Here is a 16,847-nt window from a genome sequence, read left to right on the forward strand (position 1 = left end):
CCTGCCTCAGCCTTCCAAATAGCTGGGACTACAGGCATGCACCACCATGCCCAGCTAATTTTTCTATTTAGAGCACAGATGGGGTTTTACTCTTGCTCAGGCTGGTCTTGAACTCCTGAGCTCAAGCAATCCTCTGGCCTCCCAGAGTGTTAGGATTACAGGCCTGAACCACCATGCCCACCCAGTCTTTTTTTTTTTTGAGACAGAGTCTCACTCTGTTGCCCCAGCTAGAGTGCAGTGACATTGTAGCTCACTCTGGGCTCAAGCAATCCTTCTGCCTCAGCCTCCCATGTAAATAATTTTAAACTTATATAAAAATTATAAGAATAGTACCCAAGAATAATATGATATCTGTCTAGGTTTCCTTTTTTTTTTTTAATTTTTGAGATAGGGTCTCATTCTGTTGCCTGGGCAGGAGTGCAGTGGTGTCATCATAGCCACTCCTAGGGTCAAATGGTCTTCCAGCCTTAGCCTCCTTAATAGCTGGGACTACAGGCACATATCACCATCCTCAGCTAAGTTTTTTTATTTTTCTCTTTCTCTCTCTCTTTCTTTCTTTCTTTCTTTCTTTCTTTCTTTCTTTCTTTCTTTCTTTCTTTCTTTCTTTCTTTCTTTCTTTCTTTCTCTCTCTCTTTCTCTCTCTTTCTTTCTTTCTTTCTTTCTTTCTTTCTTTCTCTCTTTCTCTCTTTCTCTCTTTCTCTCTTTCTCTCTTCTCTCTCTCTCTCTCTCTCTCTCTCTCTCTCTCTCTCTCTCTCTCTCTTTCTCTCTCTCTCTCTCTTTCTCTCTCTTTCTTTCTTTCTTTTGTTTTGTTTTTTTGTTTGTTTTTTATTTTTATAGAGACCAGGCCTCACTATTTGCTAGGCTGGTCTTAAACTCCTAGACTCAAGTAATCCTCCTGCCTTGGCCTCCAAGTGGTAGGATTACAGGCATGAGCCACCTTGCGTGGCCTAGATTTATGTATTGAAGATTTGCCCCATTTGCTCTCTTTGTATATTCATGCTCATAACTATTTTTTTCTGAATCATTTGGTAGTAAGTCAGATACATCTTTTCCTTTCTCTCCTAGGTACTTCAATGTGTATTTCCTGAGAATAATGATATTTTCTTAGAGAGCTATATCATTATCAATTTTAGTAAATTTAGCATCCTTATAATACTTAAATCTACCGTTTGTATCCGATTTTGTCAATTGGCCCAACATCATCCCTTTTTTATAGCATATTCTTGTCTTCTCCATTTTTACAGTTCATTCTAAGGATTGATTACATTTCATTTAGTTGCCATTTCTGATTCATTTTTAAATGCTAGGCTGATTGAACTGATCTAACATTAAAGGAAAATAAAATGTGGCTGTATTTAATTAAGACCAGCTGAGTGATCACTATCACTATCACTTTCTTGTTTTTATATCATGCCCTATAATTATCTAATAAAATTTAATAGGAGAGGCTGCTTGTATGTTTTTTCAAGTGATGGAAATAGGAAGAAACTTTTTTTTTTTATAGAAAATTTTCTTTGGTACTTTATAGTGTATAATTTTTGGTCTGTAGTATAGGCTAAATCTTTTATAATAAATTAGAATTTTTATAGCATGTGTGTTCTTCATAGTCATTGAAGTTCAGTGGTTTAGAGGTTTCTGTTTGAAAGGCAGCTGATTTGAATATAAGAGAAAATTTGCATTATCTTGAGTTTTGCAAGAACAGTTTATTGACTGATTAGAACTGGGTGTTGCTCTGGCTAGAGTGCAGTGGCATCATCATAGCTGACTGCAACCTCAAACTCCTGAGCTCAGTGATCTTCCTGACCATAGGCACATAGGACCATGCCCTGCTAATTTGTCTTTTTTGTTGTTGTTGTAGGAATAGAGTCTTGCTATGTTGCTCGGGCAGGTCTTGAACTCCTGGCCTCAAATGATTTGGCTGCCTTGGCCTCCCTAAGTGCTGTGATTACAGCATGAGACACGAGGCCCAGCCTGAAGGAACAATTTTTTTAAAAAACCCAAATTGTTAACACTATCTTATTTGTATCCTTGTAGTAAATCCTAATTTTGAGGATTGTGAAAAATGGATAATACCTGTTTCTGTGTAGAGCTGCCCTGCTGACACTTTGTGACATTTCTCATTTTCTAAGATTTTTTACATAACTTAATTCTAATTTCTGACATCGTTCATTTAATAGTGCATAAATATAATAGTTTACAATAATTCCGTTAGATCATGTGGAAGGAAGGGAGTTTGAGGTGACATATATATTTGGTAAAATATCTTTTTTCTGGTCTGTGCTTGGCTGATACAGTTGTTCAAAACAGGATATGAAGGAGCAAATCTGTCTTAAGGACTATCCATTTTAACTTTCTTCCTTGATCCTCAGCTATATTGTTCTATCAGTTGTGTTATAATTAGACTGTTGGTCACAAGGGGAGCCAGGTGAGAGAATTTGAATCATTGGCACAAGTCATCCTGAATCCAGAAAAACAACTTGGTAGATATGTGCCATGATTTATGAAGCATAATGCATCTATTCCTCTTTTCTTTTTTTTTTTTTTTTTGAGACAGAGTCTCGTTTTGTTGCCCAGGCTAGAGTGAGTGCCGTGGCGTCAGCCTAGCTCACAGCAACCTCAAACTCCTGGGCTCAAGCGATCCTTCTGTCTCAGCCTCCCAAGTAGCTGGGACTACAGGCATGAGCCACCATGCCCGGCTAATTTTTTCTATATATATTAGTTGGCCAATTAGTTTCTTTCTATTTATAGTAGAGACGGGGTCTCGCTCTTGCTCAGGCTGGTTTTGAACTCCCGACCTCGAGCGATCCGCCCGCCTCGGCCTCCCAGAGAGCTAGGATTACAGGCTTGAGCCACCGTGCCCGGCCATATTCCTCTTTTCTTTACCTCTTTTTTTTTATTTATTTATTTATTTTTATTTATTTTTATTTATTTATTTATTTTTTTTTTAGGGGAGGGGAGAGGAGGGGGGAGGGGAGGGAAGGGGCTCTTTACCTCTTCTTTTTCCTTAGATTTTATTTTGTGAAGAAACCCAATCATTTGAGTTGTAGAGTTTTTTTACTGTCTCAATTTTGCTGATTGAATCCCAGCGGAGTAATGTATCCTCTGTATTTTGCGTGAATTGGTAGAGAGAATGCAGTCTAATAACTGTGTAGTGTTTTTGCCAGCAACATATGGTTGCCATATTGTGGCTGCCATTTTATGTTGCCTGAATTTTTAAAAATTGTTATCTCCTGGTCCCTTCATTCACTTCTTGATTTGGGTATTTGTAAGTCAGCTTCTCCCTTAGATGGACATTTGTTTAGCACTTGCAAATGACTTTATTTCACCTTTCTTTAGTAAAGGTTATATATCTGTTTTGAGATCAACTTTTGTTTAAAGACAATAAACAGAAGCATAATAAAGCATAAAAATAAAAAAAATTCTGGTCACTCCTGACTGTTAGGCATTAAGAGAAGCCTTTAATGATTCCATTAATTCCAATAAAATTTTCCATAATTTACATGAAATAGTTTTATAGTATTTATTAGCCTAACCATTTGTTCCCAAAATCTATTTCTATGAATAAATCTTAAGTATTCTTGAATTATACGTGTAGATGTATTTCATACTTAGGAAAATATAAACTGTTTAGCTATATGATACTTAGAGATTTGCTATTTCTATTTCAATTTAAAGAATGAATTGCTTGTTTTTTCTACACTACCATTTCTTAATTAACGTTTAAAAATTAACATACTGCTTATTAAAGTAACCTGAGCATCTTTTTTATTTCTGTTCATGCCTAACTCTTTTGAATGTGATTTGACTTTAGTATTCCAGTGTATTTATTTGTGCCTTCTCTCAAGCCAGAAATACTAGATGAATGTTTTTCATAATTTATAGAGGAACGGTTCTTTTTTTAATTATAAAATTTTTTATTGGTTTCTTGGTATCTTCTGATCTTATTTCTAATGAATGCTTTCATTTAGGTATTTCAGGAGCCAGCAGAAGAAGAACGAGATGGCAGAAAAAAGAAATATCCTAGTCCCCAGAAGGCTCGTTCAGAATCTAGTGAACGAAGGTTTGTGTTTATCTTTAATTAGGAATACGTTGATAACTTGCTTTTCAGTTGCCTTGCAAGGGCATTAATGGGATTTTTAACATATGAACTGATGTTTCCCTTTCTAAACTCATTAAAGAAAGAGGACATTACCTTTCTTCCTTCCATTCTGTTTTTAATCTTTGTCTTACTTTCTGTTCCTTTTATAAACAGTCATCATTATGTGCTTTCCCCAAGAGCTCAGGGGTGGGAGCAGTCTCCTTAGAGAATATTAATGAAATGTTCCATTTGGTTAGGGGTGCTCAGTATTAAAATCATCCACGTCATTTTATAAGTAGTATAATTTGTATGTTGAATCATCAGCCTGCTGTCAAAAATATCTGTCTTTGTTTAAGAAAACTTTGTTTTTAACCTTTTTTCTTTTCTAGTTCTAAATTTCTGTTTTCCTCCTACCCCTTCCCATAGTTTGGATTCTCCTCTTTTTTTTTCATTCCTCCCCACCCAGTTGAAGTGGGAATGTTTTTTTCATTTTTGTATATTGGCTTAGAGAAATTATGTGGTAGTCTTGGAGCTTTTCTGAAAAAGCATAGACGTTATGCATTTTGATGACTCGAGAGTATTTCATACTGTAGATTTGTTTGCAGACTTGGTTTCTATAGCTTATGTATGGCTTTTATATCTGTGTATTATAGAACACGTGAGAAAAAAAGAGAAGATGGCAAATGGAGAGACTATGACCGGTACTATGAGCGGAATGAACTGTACCGGGAGAAGTATGACTGGAGAAGAGGCAGGAGTAAGAGTCGGAGTAAGAGCCGAGGCCTGAGTCGTAGTAGAAGCCGAAGTAGGGGGCGCAGCAAAGACCGGGATCCAAATAGGAATGTTGGTGAGTAGATGAAGTATCCCCCCTAAAAACTCTGTAGTTGCTTATCTTTCTCTGTCACAAGGCACAAGTAATTCCCTTAAAGGTAATGTACCTTTAATATGTCTAAGTAATATAAAAGCTGGAATTGTCTCAAAAACTCAGTATTGATTGTGTTACAAAGACAAGGCTCTATTCTTGGAATGGAGTCAAGGGAGTTTGATTAAAAAGAAGCTATTTGTAAGTGTATTATTGGACATGTCTAGCCTTAACTCATTTTATATAATTGACACAAATGTCCTTTAATCAACAAAGCTATCAGTTAAGGAAGAGGGTTGCCTGCTTTTTGCATTTTTTGCTTTGTTTTGTGTTCTAAAAGTAATTGATTTGCTTAATAAGGTTTTCTAAAGTTTTTAAAATTAAAAAGGAAAAAAGTTTAAGTAGATTTCTGGGATCCCAACCACTCATCTCCTGAGATAAATCAGCTTGGAACTCAATTCTTGTATAAGATTCTTATTAAGTATCAATAGAGAAGCTGAACCTTTTTTATTCAATATAAATGATGTTGCTGTTATAAAAGATGATTTTGCAGAAGTTATTGGTCAAGATATATTAGATAGTTGATGTTCCTGCTTTTAAGATATATTAATGACAGTTTGAAATATAGATAGTTCATTAAGTTTAAGCAGTAAACTTACTTCTCTTTTCTGTGAGAAAATAAACCTAGTTTAAGAACATAAAATGTCTGATCTCTTTGTGTCTTGTTTTTATTTTGTCTCTAAAGCAGAGCACAGGGAAAGATCAAAGTTTAAGAGTGAGAGGAACGACCTGGAGAGTTCCTACGTGCCTGCATCTGCACCACCTCCGAACTCTTCTGAGCAATATTCCTCTGGGGCACAGTCTATTCCCAGCACTGTTACTGTGATCGCACCTGCTCACCACTCTGAAAACACAACTGAGAGTTGGTCTAATTACTATAACAATCATAGCTCTTCCAATTCTTTTGGTCGAAACCCACCACCAAAGAGGCGATGCAGAGATTATGATGGTAAAAAATACCACTTTCTTATATTGTACCGTAAAGTCCTAGTAAAGCAAATGTTAACATATATTGCATGCCTTTTAATTATATAAAGTCCAGATTTTGTTAAAAGAGATAAATGAGGAAGAGAATCTCTTGGCATATGTTTATTTACTTGTTTGAGTTAATGGTTTAACATTCAAGAGAATGTTTACATTTGAATCTTTTTTAGTTTGTTTTTGTTGTTTTCGTTGTTCCTTCAAACACTCAAGTATACCATAAAATTGGTGGACAGTAGGAATTGTAATTTCTTTTTGTAGTGTTTGGTGCTGGGAATTTAGACATGTATAACCTTACAAGTTTGATTTGCTGACTTCATTTGAATAAATGAATCAGTATGTATGTATTTAATTTTTTATTATGGAAATAAGTTAACAAAATAATATACCCCAAAATAAATTAACCCCAGTGTATACATCACCCTGTTTCAACAGTTACCAACTCATGGGCAGTCTTGTTTTTATCAACACTCCCATCCCCTTCTCCTTGGCTTGTATTAATATTATATCAAGCAAATAATAGACATCATAACTTTTTTTCTATAAATATGGAATGCATACATTTTTATATTCTATTTAAGTGGGGAATAGAGTCAGATCATAATTCAAGTGTTACTTTATTCTCATCCTGATCTCCTACTCACAGAATTCTTCCTAAGGCCAACTTAATATTATCAATTGCTTGTGTATCTTTTCATGTATATATAGTCTATGCATGTGTACATAAATATATATACATGTTCTCTCCCACTTTCTTTTTTACATAAATGCCAGTATACTTCTGCAAATATTTTTTTTCATTTAGCAGTATGTCCTGTATTAAAACGTAAAGAGGTTCCTCAATATCTATTTAGGCTTCTTAGCATTCTCTATGTACAAAAATATGTTTAATCTGTTTCTTATTGATATTTGGAATGTTTCTAATAGTTTTCTTTTATGAACAGTGCTGCAGTGAATAACCTGGTACACGATGTCCACTTGAATATTTTATTTATTTATTTATTTATTTATTTATTTATTTATTTATTTATTTTTATTTATTTATTTATTTATTTATTTATTTATTAATGAATGAATGAATGAATGAATGACAGAGTCTCACTTTGTTGCCCAGGCTAGAGTGAGTGCCGTGGTGTCAACTTAGCTTACAGCAACCTCAAACTCCTGGGCTCAAGCAATGCTGCTACCTCAGCCTCTCGAGTAGCTGGGACTACAGGCATGCACCACCATGCCCGGCTAATTTTTTCTATATATATTAGTTGGCCAGTTAATTTCTTTCTATTTATAGTAGAGACGGGGTCTCTCTCTTGCTCAGGCTGGTTTCGAACTCCTGACCTTGAGCAATCCGCCCGCCTCAGCCTCCCAGAGTGCTAGGATTATAGGTGTGAGCCTCCGCACCTGGCCGACTTGAATATTTTAAACTGTAGTTTTCCATTTTCCAGATATAGCAAGAATGGTTGCTTTAGAATAATATGAGAGTAGATCATTAAAATTAAATCATCTAGGTCAATGCCCTTATTCCCCCGCCTCCCAGCCTTTGCTAAATCAATATTTGTTTAAAGCATCTGAGTTTTTATTTTGAAAACTTAATGGCAAATGAGTTAATTTAATAGTGGCTAGTAGCCTTCTCTTGACCTTATTTTTTGCTATCTCAATAAGTCATGATCTCATACTATAGAAATTAGGGAATATACCCGCTTCTACCTCAGAGAGAGATGATGATTAACAGAATAACACTAAGAAGGCTTTAGATTCCTTGGAGAAAACCACTTTGGAAATCAGATTGGTGGGTTTTTTAGGGACATGTTTTGTTTGTTTTCTGAACTCTTAAGTAGATCATAACAAGATTCTCTTTTTATTCTTACAGAAAGAGGATTTTGTGTACTTGGTGACCTTTGTCAATTTGATCATGGAAATGATCCCCTGGTTGTTGATGAAGTTGCTCTGCCAAGTATGATTCCTTTCCCACCCCCTCCTCCTGGGCTTCCTCCTCCACCACCTCCTGGAATGTTAATGCCTCCAATGCCAGGCCCAGGCCCAGGTCCTGGCCCAGGTCCAGGCCCAGGCCCAGGCCCAGGTCCTGGCCATAGTATGAGACTTCCTGTTCCTCAAGGACACGGTCAGCCTCCACCTTCTGTTGTGCTTCCCATACCAAGTAAGTACATGTTGGTTGAATTTTTCTTTCTTCAGTGGAGAATTACATTTAGAAGAACCTTATCTCTTTTAGCTAAGTTGACACTCTGTTTAAAGTGTTTGAAAAATAAAGTAATAATGTAATCTGGCATATATTCTCATAATTAAGATGCTCTTCTTTCTTTTTTTCTATCCGTTGTTAACATTTTTGTGTGTGTGTGTGTGTGTGTGTGGACAGAGTCTCGCTTTGTTGCCCAGGCTAGAGTGAGTCCCATGGCGTCAGCCTAGCTCACAGCAACCTCAAACTCCTGAGGTCAAGCAATCCTACTGCTTTAGCCTCCCGAGTAGCTGGGACTACAGGCATGTACCACCATGTTGGGCTTAAGTTTTTCTATATATATTAGTTGGCCAATTAATTTCTTTTCTACTTATAGTAGAGACGGGGGTCTCGTTCTTGCTCAGGCTGGTTTTGAACTCCTGACCTTGAGCAATCTGCCCGCCTCAGCCTCCCAGAGTGCTAGGATTACAGGTGTGAGCCACCGCGCCCAGCCAACATGTCAGTTTTATGAAATTTCTTAATCTTTAAAGAAAACCTCTTAAAGAATATTGAAATATTATTTTTAAATTTTTTATTAACGAAATTTTTAGAGGTAGAAGAATAGTATATGTATATCATCCAGCCTCAGTATACATCAAACGGCCTCAATAGCTGTTTTTGTCTCATTTATTTTCTCTTCCCCCTGCCATGCACTTTTTTGGGTTGATTTGTTTTCTGCTAGAGTAAATTCCGAATGTCATTTTTCTAGTATGTACTTCAGTATGGATCTCTTTACTGATAAGGATTGTTTTTATTTGTTTTATAAATAATAATCAATATGCTGTTATCATTTCTACCAAAATAAAGAGTGAGGAATGTTTAGAAATGGTCATATATAAAACAGTAATTGTTGCTAATATAGCAGAAACAGAAGTAAGACCAAATTTTTAAAATGTAGGTAAAAAAAATTACGGAAGGAATTATTTACATGTATGCCAAAAATATAAAAAATATCTACTTGAAGACATTTAACATTATTAAAAGATCGCAGATTATGGGCCAGGAGCGGTGGCTCACGCCTGTAATCCTAGCACTCTGGGACGCCGAGGCGGGCAGATTGCTCAAGGTCAGGAGTTTGAAACCAGCCTGAGCAAGAGCGAGACTCCGTCTCTACTATAAATAGAAAGAAATTAATTGGCCAACTAATATATATAGAAAAAATTAGCTGGGCGTGGTGGTGCATACCTGTAGTCCCAGCTACTGAGGAGGCTGAGGCAGCAGGATTGCTTGAGCCCAGGAGTTTGAGGTTGCTGTGAGCTAGGCTGACGCCATGGCACTCACTCTAGCCTGGGCAACAAAGCGAGACTCTGTCTCAAAAAAAAAAGAAAAAAAAAGATTGCAGAGTATTATTTAACACATTAACTGCCATGTGAGTTGTATTTAACTCATGCTAGTTTTGAGTCCAGGGCTTCATGGAACATGTGTAACTCAAACACATCTCTTCATCTTGGGGGCTGCATGAACTATTTTTCAAGTTCCATATAACTCACAGAAAATAATAAAAAAATAACACATTTTTCATTAAATTTGAAAGGATCGTTTTATTTTCAAAGTTTTTGTTCTATTTTCGTAATAAAATACTGTGGCCGTAAGGAAAAAAAATGTTTTCTAATGTGGCAGTAAATGTGTTAAAAAATTCATTGCCATTCAATTTATTTAAGCAATATGTATTTATTTTTTTTCTAAACAGTCTCGTTCTGTTGTCTGGGCTACAGTGCCGTGGCATCAGCCTAGTTCACAGCAACCTCAAACTCCTTAAGCAATACTTTTTATCAATTTCTTTTTTTTTAACATTTTATTTTGAAATAATTACAGAATCACAAGATCTTATAAAAATAGTTTAGCATGATCCCATGTCTCCATCATAAAGCTTTCCTACAGTAAAGTACTCTGTAGATCTACATTTTATGTTCTAATGAACGTAATGCATAGGTTTGCTCAATATAAATATATATATATATTTTATTTTTTTTTTTGAGACAGAGTCTCGCTTTGTTGCCCCAGCTGGAGTGAGTGCCGTGGCGTCAGCCTAGCTCACAGCAACCTCACACTCCTGGGCTCAAGCAGTCCTGCTGCTTCAGCCTCCCGAGCAGCTGGGACTACTGGCATCTGCCACCATGCCCAGCTAATTTTTTTCTATATATATATTAGTTGGCCAATTAATTTCTTTCTATTTATAGTAGAGATGGGGTCTTGCTCTTGCTCAGGCTGGTTTTAAACTCCCGACCTCGAGCAATCCGCCCACCTCGGCCTCCCAGAGTGCTAGGATTACAGGCGTGAGCCACCACGCCCAGCTAAAATATATTTTTTTAACTTAGTGTTTGTGAATATTTAAGATTAGCACATGAACAGTGTAATTGTGAAGCTCAAACTGGTATTTTATTCTCCAGATAAAGAAGCATCGTTATATATCAAAATTCTAACAATAAAAGATGTTATCTCAGTGTGGGAACATATCTGTTTAAAAGTTAAATCTAATATTTCCATTTCCCCCAACATTTTGTTATGAAAAATTTCAAGCAAACAGAAAAGTTGAAGAAATTGTACTCATATACTCACTATCTAGGTTCTACAATTAGCATTTTATTATATTTGCATTTTCACATATCTTTCCATCTCTCCATTTTAATTTTTAATGCTTTTCACAGTACTTTGCAGGCATCGGTACACTTAAGCATGCTTATCACTAACTTAATTAAGAGTTCTGTAGACATTTACCATCTTCCAAAAAGTTTCCTCAAGCCCTATCTCAGTCATTCTCCCCCTCTACTCATAGAAGCAACCAGTTCTGCTTTTCTTATTCTAGGTTAGTTTTGTCTGTTTTAGAACTAATAATGTCCATTTAATTAATTGTACAGCTCACAGTGCTTAAGTCTATATATATAAAATTCCTTTCTTTTAACATTTTAAAAATTTTGTTTGGGTACATTTTCAGATTGGAATCTTTTATTCTTACATTAATAAAAATAATATTTTCACTATTCATTAACAAAACTCCGTTTTGTTTTTATTTTTTAAATTTCAAAGTATTACGCAGGTACAAATATTTTTGTTACATGGATAGATTTTATAATGCTTGAGTCGGGGCTGTTAATGTGCCCATCACTCCAAATAGTGTTCATTGTACTCATTAAGTAGGTTTTTGCCCCTCTCCTCCTACCCCCCTTCAAAATTCCTTAATTCTGTTTAAAGCCAAAGTAGGTGTTTTAAGTGTGAATATCCAAATTAGTACTAGTGTAGTAGATATTTTTATTAGGCAACATTAATGCTGTCCCTTTCACTTTCTCTTATCTATAGGACCACCCATAACACAGTCAAGCTTGATAAACAGCCGTGACCAGCCGGGGACAAGTGCGGTGCCCAATCTTGCACCAGTGGGAGCAAGACTACCTCCTCCTTTACCCCAGAACCTCCTTTATACAGTATCAGAACGTAAGTAAATGATATTTGAGTTAAAATTGATAAAATATAGAAAAGCCCAACTTTATCAGTGTTACCCTTTTAAAAATGTGAATAATTTCTACTCTGTGGACTCCCTAACTATAAAACTTATATTTGTATTCACAATGCACTTTACTGTGTGGTTATGTTATACAGCCATATGTTAATTTTGTGTGATAAAGGAGAGAAAGGGAAGGCTTTCTGTTTTGGAGAAGTCTACTCTGCTGTAGAGTAGCAACATTCAGTCTTCTCTAAAAGAAATGGATTTTTATAATTTCTGTTAAAAAATTGTTTCTCTGATTGAATTTTTAAAACGTAAGACTGATCCAAGAAGTATACAAAAAGTTGGGTAAAATATGCCTAATTTAACTTGCATGCTGAAGTGGAGATAGAGAGCATCATTTAAATTGTACTATTTAGTGGTTTGGCTATTTGTTACATTCATGTTTAATTGTGATAATGCACTTTAATTGAATCCTAATTCACTTTTATTTCTTAGGTGCTTTGTTGTTTAGTTTACTAAAGCTTTTAAAAAGTTCCTATTGGCTGGGTGCCGTGGCTCACATCTGTAATCCTAGCACTCTGGGAGGCTGAGGCGGGCAGATTGCTCAAGGTCAGGAGTTCAAAACCAGCCTGAGCAAGAGCGAGACCCCGTCTCTATTATAAATAGAAAGATTAATTGGCCAACTAATATATATAGAAAAAATTAGCCAGGCATGGTGGTGCATGCGTGTAGTCCCAGCTACTTGAGAGGCTGAGGCAGTAGGATCGCTTGAGCCCAGGAGTTTGAGGTTGCTGTGAGCTAGGCTGATGCCATGGCACTCATTCTATCCTGGGCAACAAAGCAAGACTCTCAAAAAAATAAATAAATAAAAATTAAAAAGTTCCTTTCTGGGCTAGGTGCGGTGGCTTGTACAGGCTCACATCTGTAATCCTAGCAGTCTGGGAGGCCGAGGCGGGTGAATCACTTGAGCTTAGGAATTCAAGACCAGCCTGAGCAAGAGTGAGACTCTATCTGTACTAAAAAACAAAAATAGAAAGAAATTAGCTGGACAACTAAAAAAATATATGGGAAAAATTAGCCAGTCGTGGTGTTGCATACTTTTAGTCCCAGCTACTCAGGAGGCTGAGGCAGGAGGATCACTTGAGTCTAGGAGTTTGAGGTTGCTGTGAGCTAGGCTAACACCATGGCACTCTAGCCTGGGCAATATAGTGAGACTCTGTCTCAAAATAAAATAAAATAAAAAGTTCCTTTCTGGCCAGGCACAGTATTTCATGCCTGTAATCCTAGCGCTCTGGGAGGCCAAGGCAGGAGGATCCTGTGACCTTATGAGTTCGAGACCAGCCTGAGCTAGAGTGAGACCCTGTCTCTACCAAAAAGAAAGGGGAAAAAAAAACCCAGCCTAGCATTGCGGCTCATGCCTTTAATCTCAGGTACCTGGAAGGTTGAGGTAGAAGAATCACTTGAGCCCAGGAGTCAAGGGTTGCAGTGAGCTGCAGTGATGCCACTGTACCCTACCCAGGGCAGCAGAGTGAGACTCTGTCTCAGCAAAAACAAACAAGGCAACTGAGCACCCCTCCTCACAATCACCCACTCTTTCATATAAAAAAAAATTTTTTAAGAGACAAAAATGTTCCTTCAAAACATAAAAAAGGTAGTTGGTTATTAAAAATGTCAAATTATGAAGTTTTTATGTACAGAGCCAGGTAACTTTATGGATATGTTCATTTTTTATGTAACCATTATTATAAAGTTTATTTTGCCTCCTAAACGTTTCTTCATCTCTCTCATGTCATGAGAGGCAATTCAGTAAACTAGTTGAGCCCAGGTTCAAATCTTGTTTTCATCACTTACTATCTTATGACCTTGGGCAAGTTATTTAACCTCTCTGTATCTCAATTTCTTCTTCTTTAAAATGAGAATAATAGTATTATCTATCTCATTAAGGTTATTTAGAGGAATAAATGAATTAATACATTATAAAGCATCTAAAAATTGCCTGGCACTAGTAAGCTATAAGGATTAGTTATATTATTGTAGTTATGACTGTCTACTCAAATTTCAACCACACTCAAATCAGACTTATTGTATTCTCCTTAAATTTCTACCTTCCACCAATCCTGTCTGTGTCAATGGAAATAACACCTACCTGGTAGCCTAGAATTGAAACCTTCATAGGAGTGACTGATTGCTTTGCTTTTAAAATTGAGTTAATTAAAAATCCTTTCTCTCTTTCTTTGAAGTATCCCTTTCTATTTCTTCTGTGTCTTTTGTCCTCATCCACACTAGAAATCACCTCATATTTGGATTATTGCTACAACCTTCTTGACACCATTATGCTTTATGTTTCATTCCCCCAAGTCATACCATATAATGCTATGCTAATTTTCCTGAGAAAACCAACTCTGACAGTTCCTGATGAGAACTCAGTGCCCACCGTTTTCCTTCTGAACCATCAGTGACCCTCTCTATGGGGCTTTTTTTTTTTTTTTTTTTTTTTTTGAGACAGAGTCATGCTCTTGCCCAGGCTAGAGTGCCATGTGTCATCGTAAATCACTGCAACCTCAAACTCCTGGGCTCAAGTGATCCTCTTGCTCCAGCCTCCAGGGTAGCTGGGACTTCAGGTGCACACCAAGACGCCTGCCTAATTTTTCTATTTTATGTAGTAATGAGGTCTCACTGTTACTCAGGCTGGTTTCGAACTCCTGAGCTCAAGTGATCCTCCCACTTTGGCCTCCCAGAGTGCTAGGATTACAGGCGTGAGCCATCACTCCCAGCCAGTCATAACTTTTTAAAATCTTTGTATTCAGTTGATTTTAAAATAGTTTTAAAAAAAATGGTTGTCTTGGAGACAGATATGTTGAATACTCCAAATTGTTCGGGTTTACTTTTCTAGATATAGATTGAGCATCCCAGACCCCAAATGTTGCAAAATTCTAAACTTTTTGAGCACCAACATGATGCTTAAAGGAAATGCTTATTGGAACATTTTGGATTTGGGGTTTTGGATTTGTGATGTTCAGTCAGCAAGTGTAATGCATATATTCCAAAATCTAAAAAAAATCTGAAACACATCGGGTCCTGAGCATTTTGGATAAGGGATACTCAACCTATACTATAAATGGTAATTTCAAATAAATCAGAACTTGTTTCAGTTCAAATGAAGTAAAAAGCTATATGCATGTTTACAGTATAATAGAGAACTTGAACTATCCTGAAAGTTTTAACAAGTTGGAAAAGCTTAAATTATGGATATTTTATTGCCATTAAAATTCACAGCATGGAAAATACATGCTGTCTAAAACAACATATCAAGTGGTATTTGGTTGTGCAGATTATGTCAGTAGGGACCCTGAGTATATGTGCTGCCGAAGAGAGCACAATAGGGATGCAGAGTAAACACAGAAAAATGAAATCTGGATTTCTGAGGGTAGGAGTTGGAGTCTGCTCAATGCTAGAAACTGGGAATATACAAAATAAATAAGGAATCGTTCATCTCCTAAGTATCTAATAGTGAGAAAGAAATGTTTAAAAAAACCCTGCAAAAACCAATTACAGTGTATTTTGCTAATATAGCTAAGTGAACAGAGTGCCTCAGAAACGAAAGGAACTAATTCTGTCAAAAATAAAGCATTCATTTAGGCTGTAATTATTCCTTGTTTTGGAAGAGGACAATTAAATGTTAAAAGAAGAAAAGAAAAAGGATTTCCCTATTATAAAACAGGATAAGACACACGTGGTTCCTGATAATGTATTTAAAAGTTAACATCAAATGGTTATAATTTAGTAAAAACTCTGAAATTTTGTTGTTTTTGTTGAATTACAATATCATAGATGCTATTAAAATGACTTAAATTTTGAGATGGTTTTAGAGTTTTATGGAAAGACAACAATATCATACACCCATTAAAATCAATTATTTCCTCTGAAGTACTTAAACATTTTACCCAGATTTCAAGTTACCAATTCTGTGTATATTCTTTGGCTTTCAAAAGACCATCATTAAGTAAGGCATACTGTCTTTTCTGCCTTGAATTTGGTCTGTTTCTTTGAAGAAGACGTAGTAGAAATATTTTATAACTGCTAAGCTCATTGTACTGGATGTGTGAAAATTTAATAGTATATAACTCTGGATTTTAGAGACTGATTCTTAGGTTGAAGGTAATTGTTTAATCTTCATATTAATTCAAATCTTTATCTTTCAGAAAATACTTTTCCTATTATTTAACTATATTAAATTATTAAAACATTATATTCCTACATTTGAGTTTTGCCCATTTAATTCTGTGAATGCATACCATATCTCTGTGCAGAATAATGGATTTGATGTCCAGAAAAATGAATCAATGTCTAAGAGAATCCTTGTATATTGTCTAGAGTTTTTTTCCTCTTGTGTTTTACTTTGATTCGTATTACATTAGTTGTTATATTATCTATTTCAACATATTCATCGAAAGATATACTTAATTGTCATTTGGGTACTTGAAGCTTTTATCCCTTCTTTATGTGACTTGGGTTCCTCTAATGCACCAGGCACTGTTTAGGCCCTGGAATTTCTGAAGTATACCAGGGACCTTGTATTCTAATAGAGTAGACCCATGAGAAATATGGCCAGTATTTGGAATATGAAGCTTTTTCTTTCTTTTAGATTTGAGCTTTTAGCTTAAAACTTACCTTACAGTATTTTTTTTTCCTGTGAGTAATCTTAAAGACAAAATCAGGATAATTACAAAGAGTGGTTAAACATTTGAATAAAGTTTGTCTTCACCTGATTAGAGTTAATGTTAAGAATGTGAAAACATTACTATCAGGCGTTTGAGGTATATGAGCAACTTAAAATGGGAACATGAACATGGGATGTTTACATTTTGGAATTATCCAGTCATTCTTTAACCAAAACTGAACTGAATGAATATAAATTCTGAGAGGCTCATCTTTACCATTATTGTAATCTGTTTTATTTTTAACAAGTTTTTATTATGGAAAACTTAAATTACCATATACACAAAAAGAGAGAGCAAATAGTGTAGTGAATCTATGTGCTTCAGTGATCATCAACATGTGGGCCGGGCGCAGTGGCTCACACCTATATTTGTAGCACTCTGGGAGGCTGAGGCGGGAAGATTGCTTGAGATCAAAACCAGCCTTATTAAGAGTGAGACCTTGTCTCTACTAAAAATAGAAAAAATTAGCC

At 35.9% G+C, this 16,847-nt stretch overlaps 1 protein-coding gene across 4 annotated transcripts in view; it reads left to right on the forward strand.

Annotated features, from left to right (window-relative positions):
• Positions 1-16,847, forward strand: part of RBM27 (RNA binding motif protein 27) — a 76,771-nt gene that overhangs the window by 21,028 nt on the left and 38,896 nt on the right. For 2 of the 4 annotated variants that reach the window (XM_075996170.1, XM_075996171.1), the window contains exons 4-8: positions 3,969-4,060; positions 4,732-4,925; positions 5,686-5,949; positions 7,849-8,136; positions 11,509-11,643. In XM_075996170.1, coding sequence (XP_075852285.1) covers positions 3,969-4,060; positions 4,732-4,925; positions 5,686-5,949; positions 7,849-8,136; positions 11,509-11,643 — 973 coding nt within the window. The remainder of the gene's footprint in view (positions 1-3,968; positions 4,061-4,731; positions 4,926-5,685; positions 5,950-7,848; positions 8,137-11,508; positions 11,644-16,847) is intronic. The other 2 variants (XM_012774168.3, XM_075996172.1) reach the window with 1 other exon arrangement.

The sequence above is a fragment of the Microcebus murinus genome, chromosome 21 (assembly GCF_040939455.1).
Source record: "Microcebus murinus isolate Inina chromosome 21, M.murinus_Inina_mat1.0, whole genome shotgun sequence".
NCBI lineage: Eukaryota > Metazoa > Chordata > Mammalia > Primates > Cheirogaleidae > Microcebus > Microcebus murinus.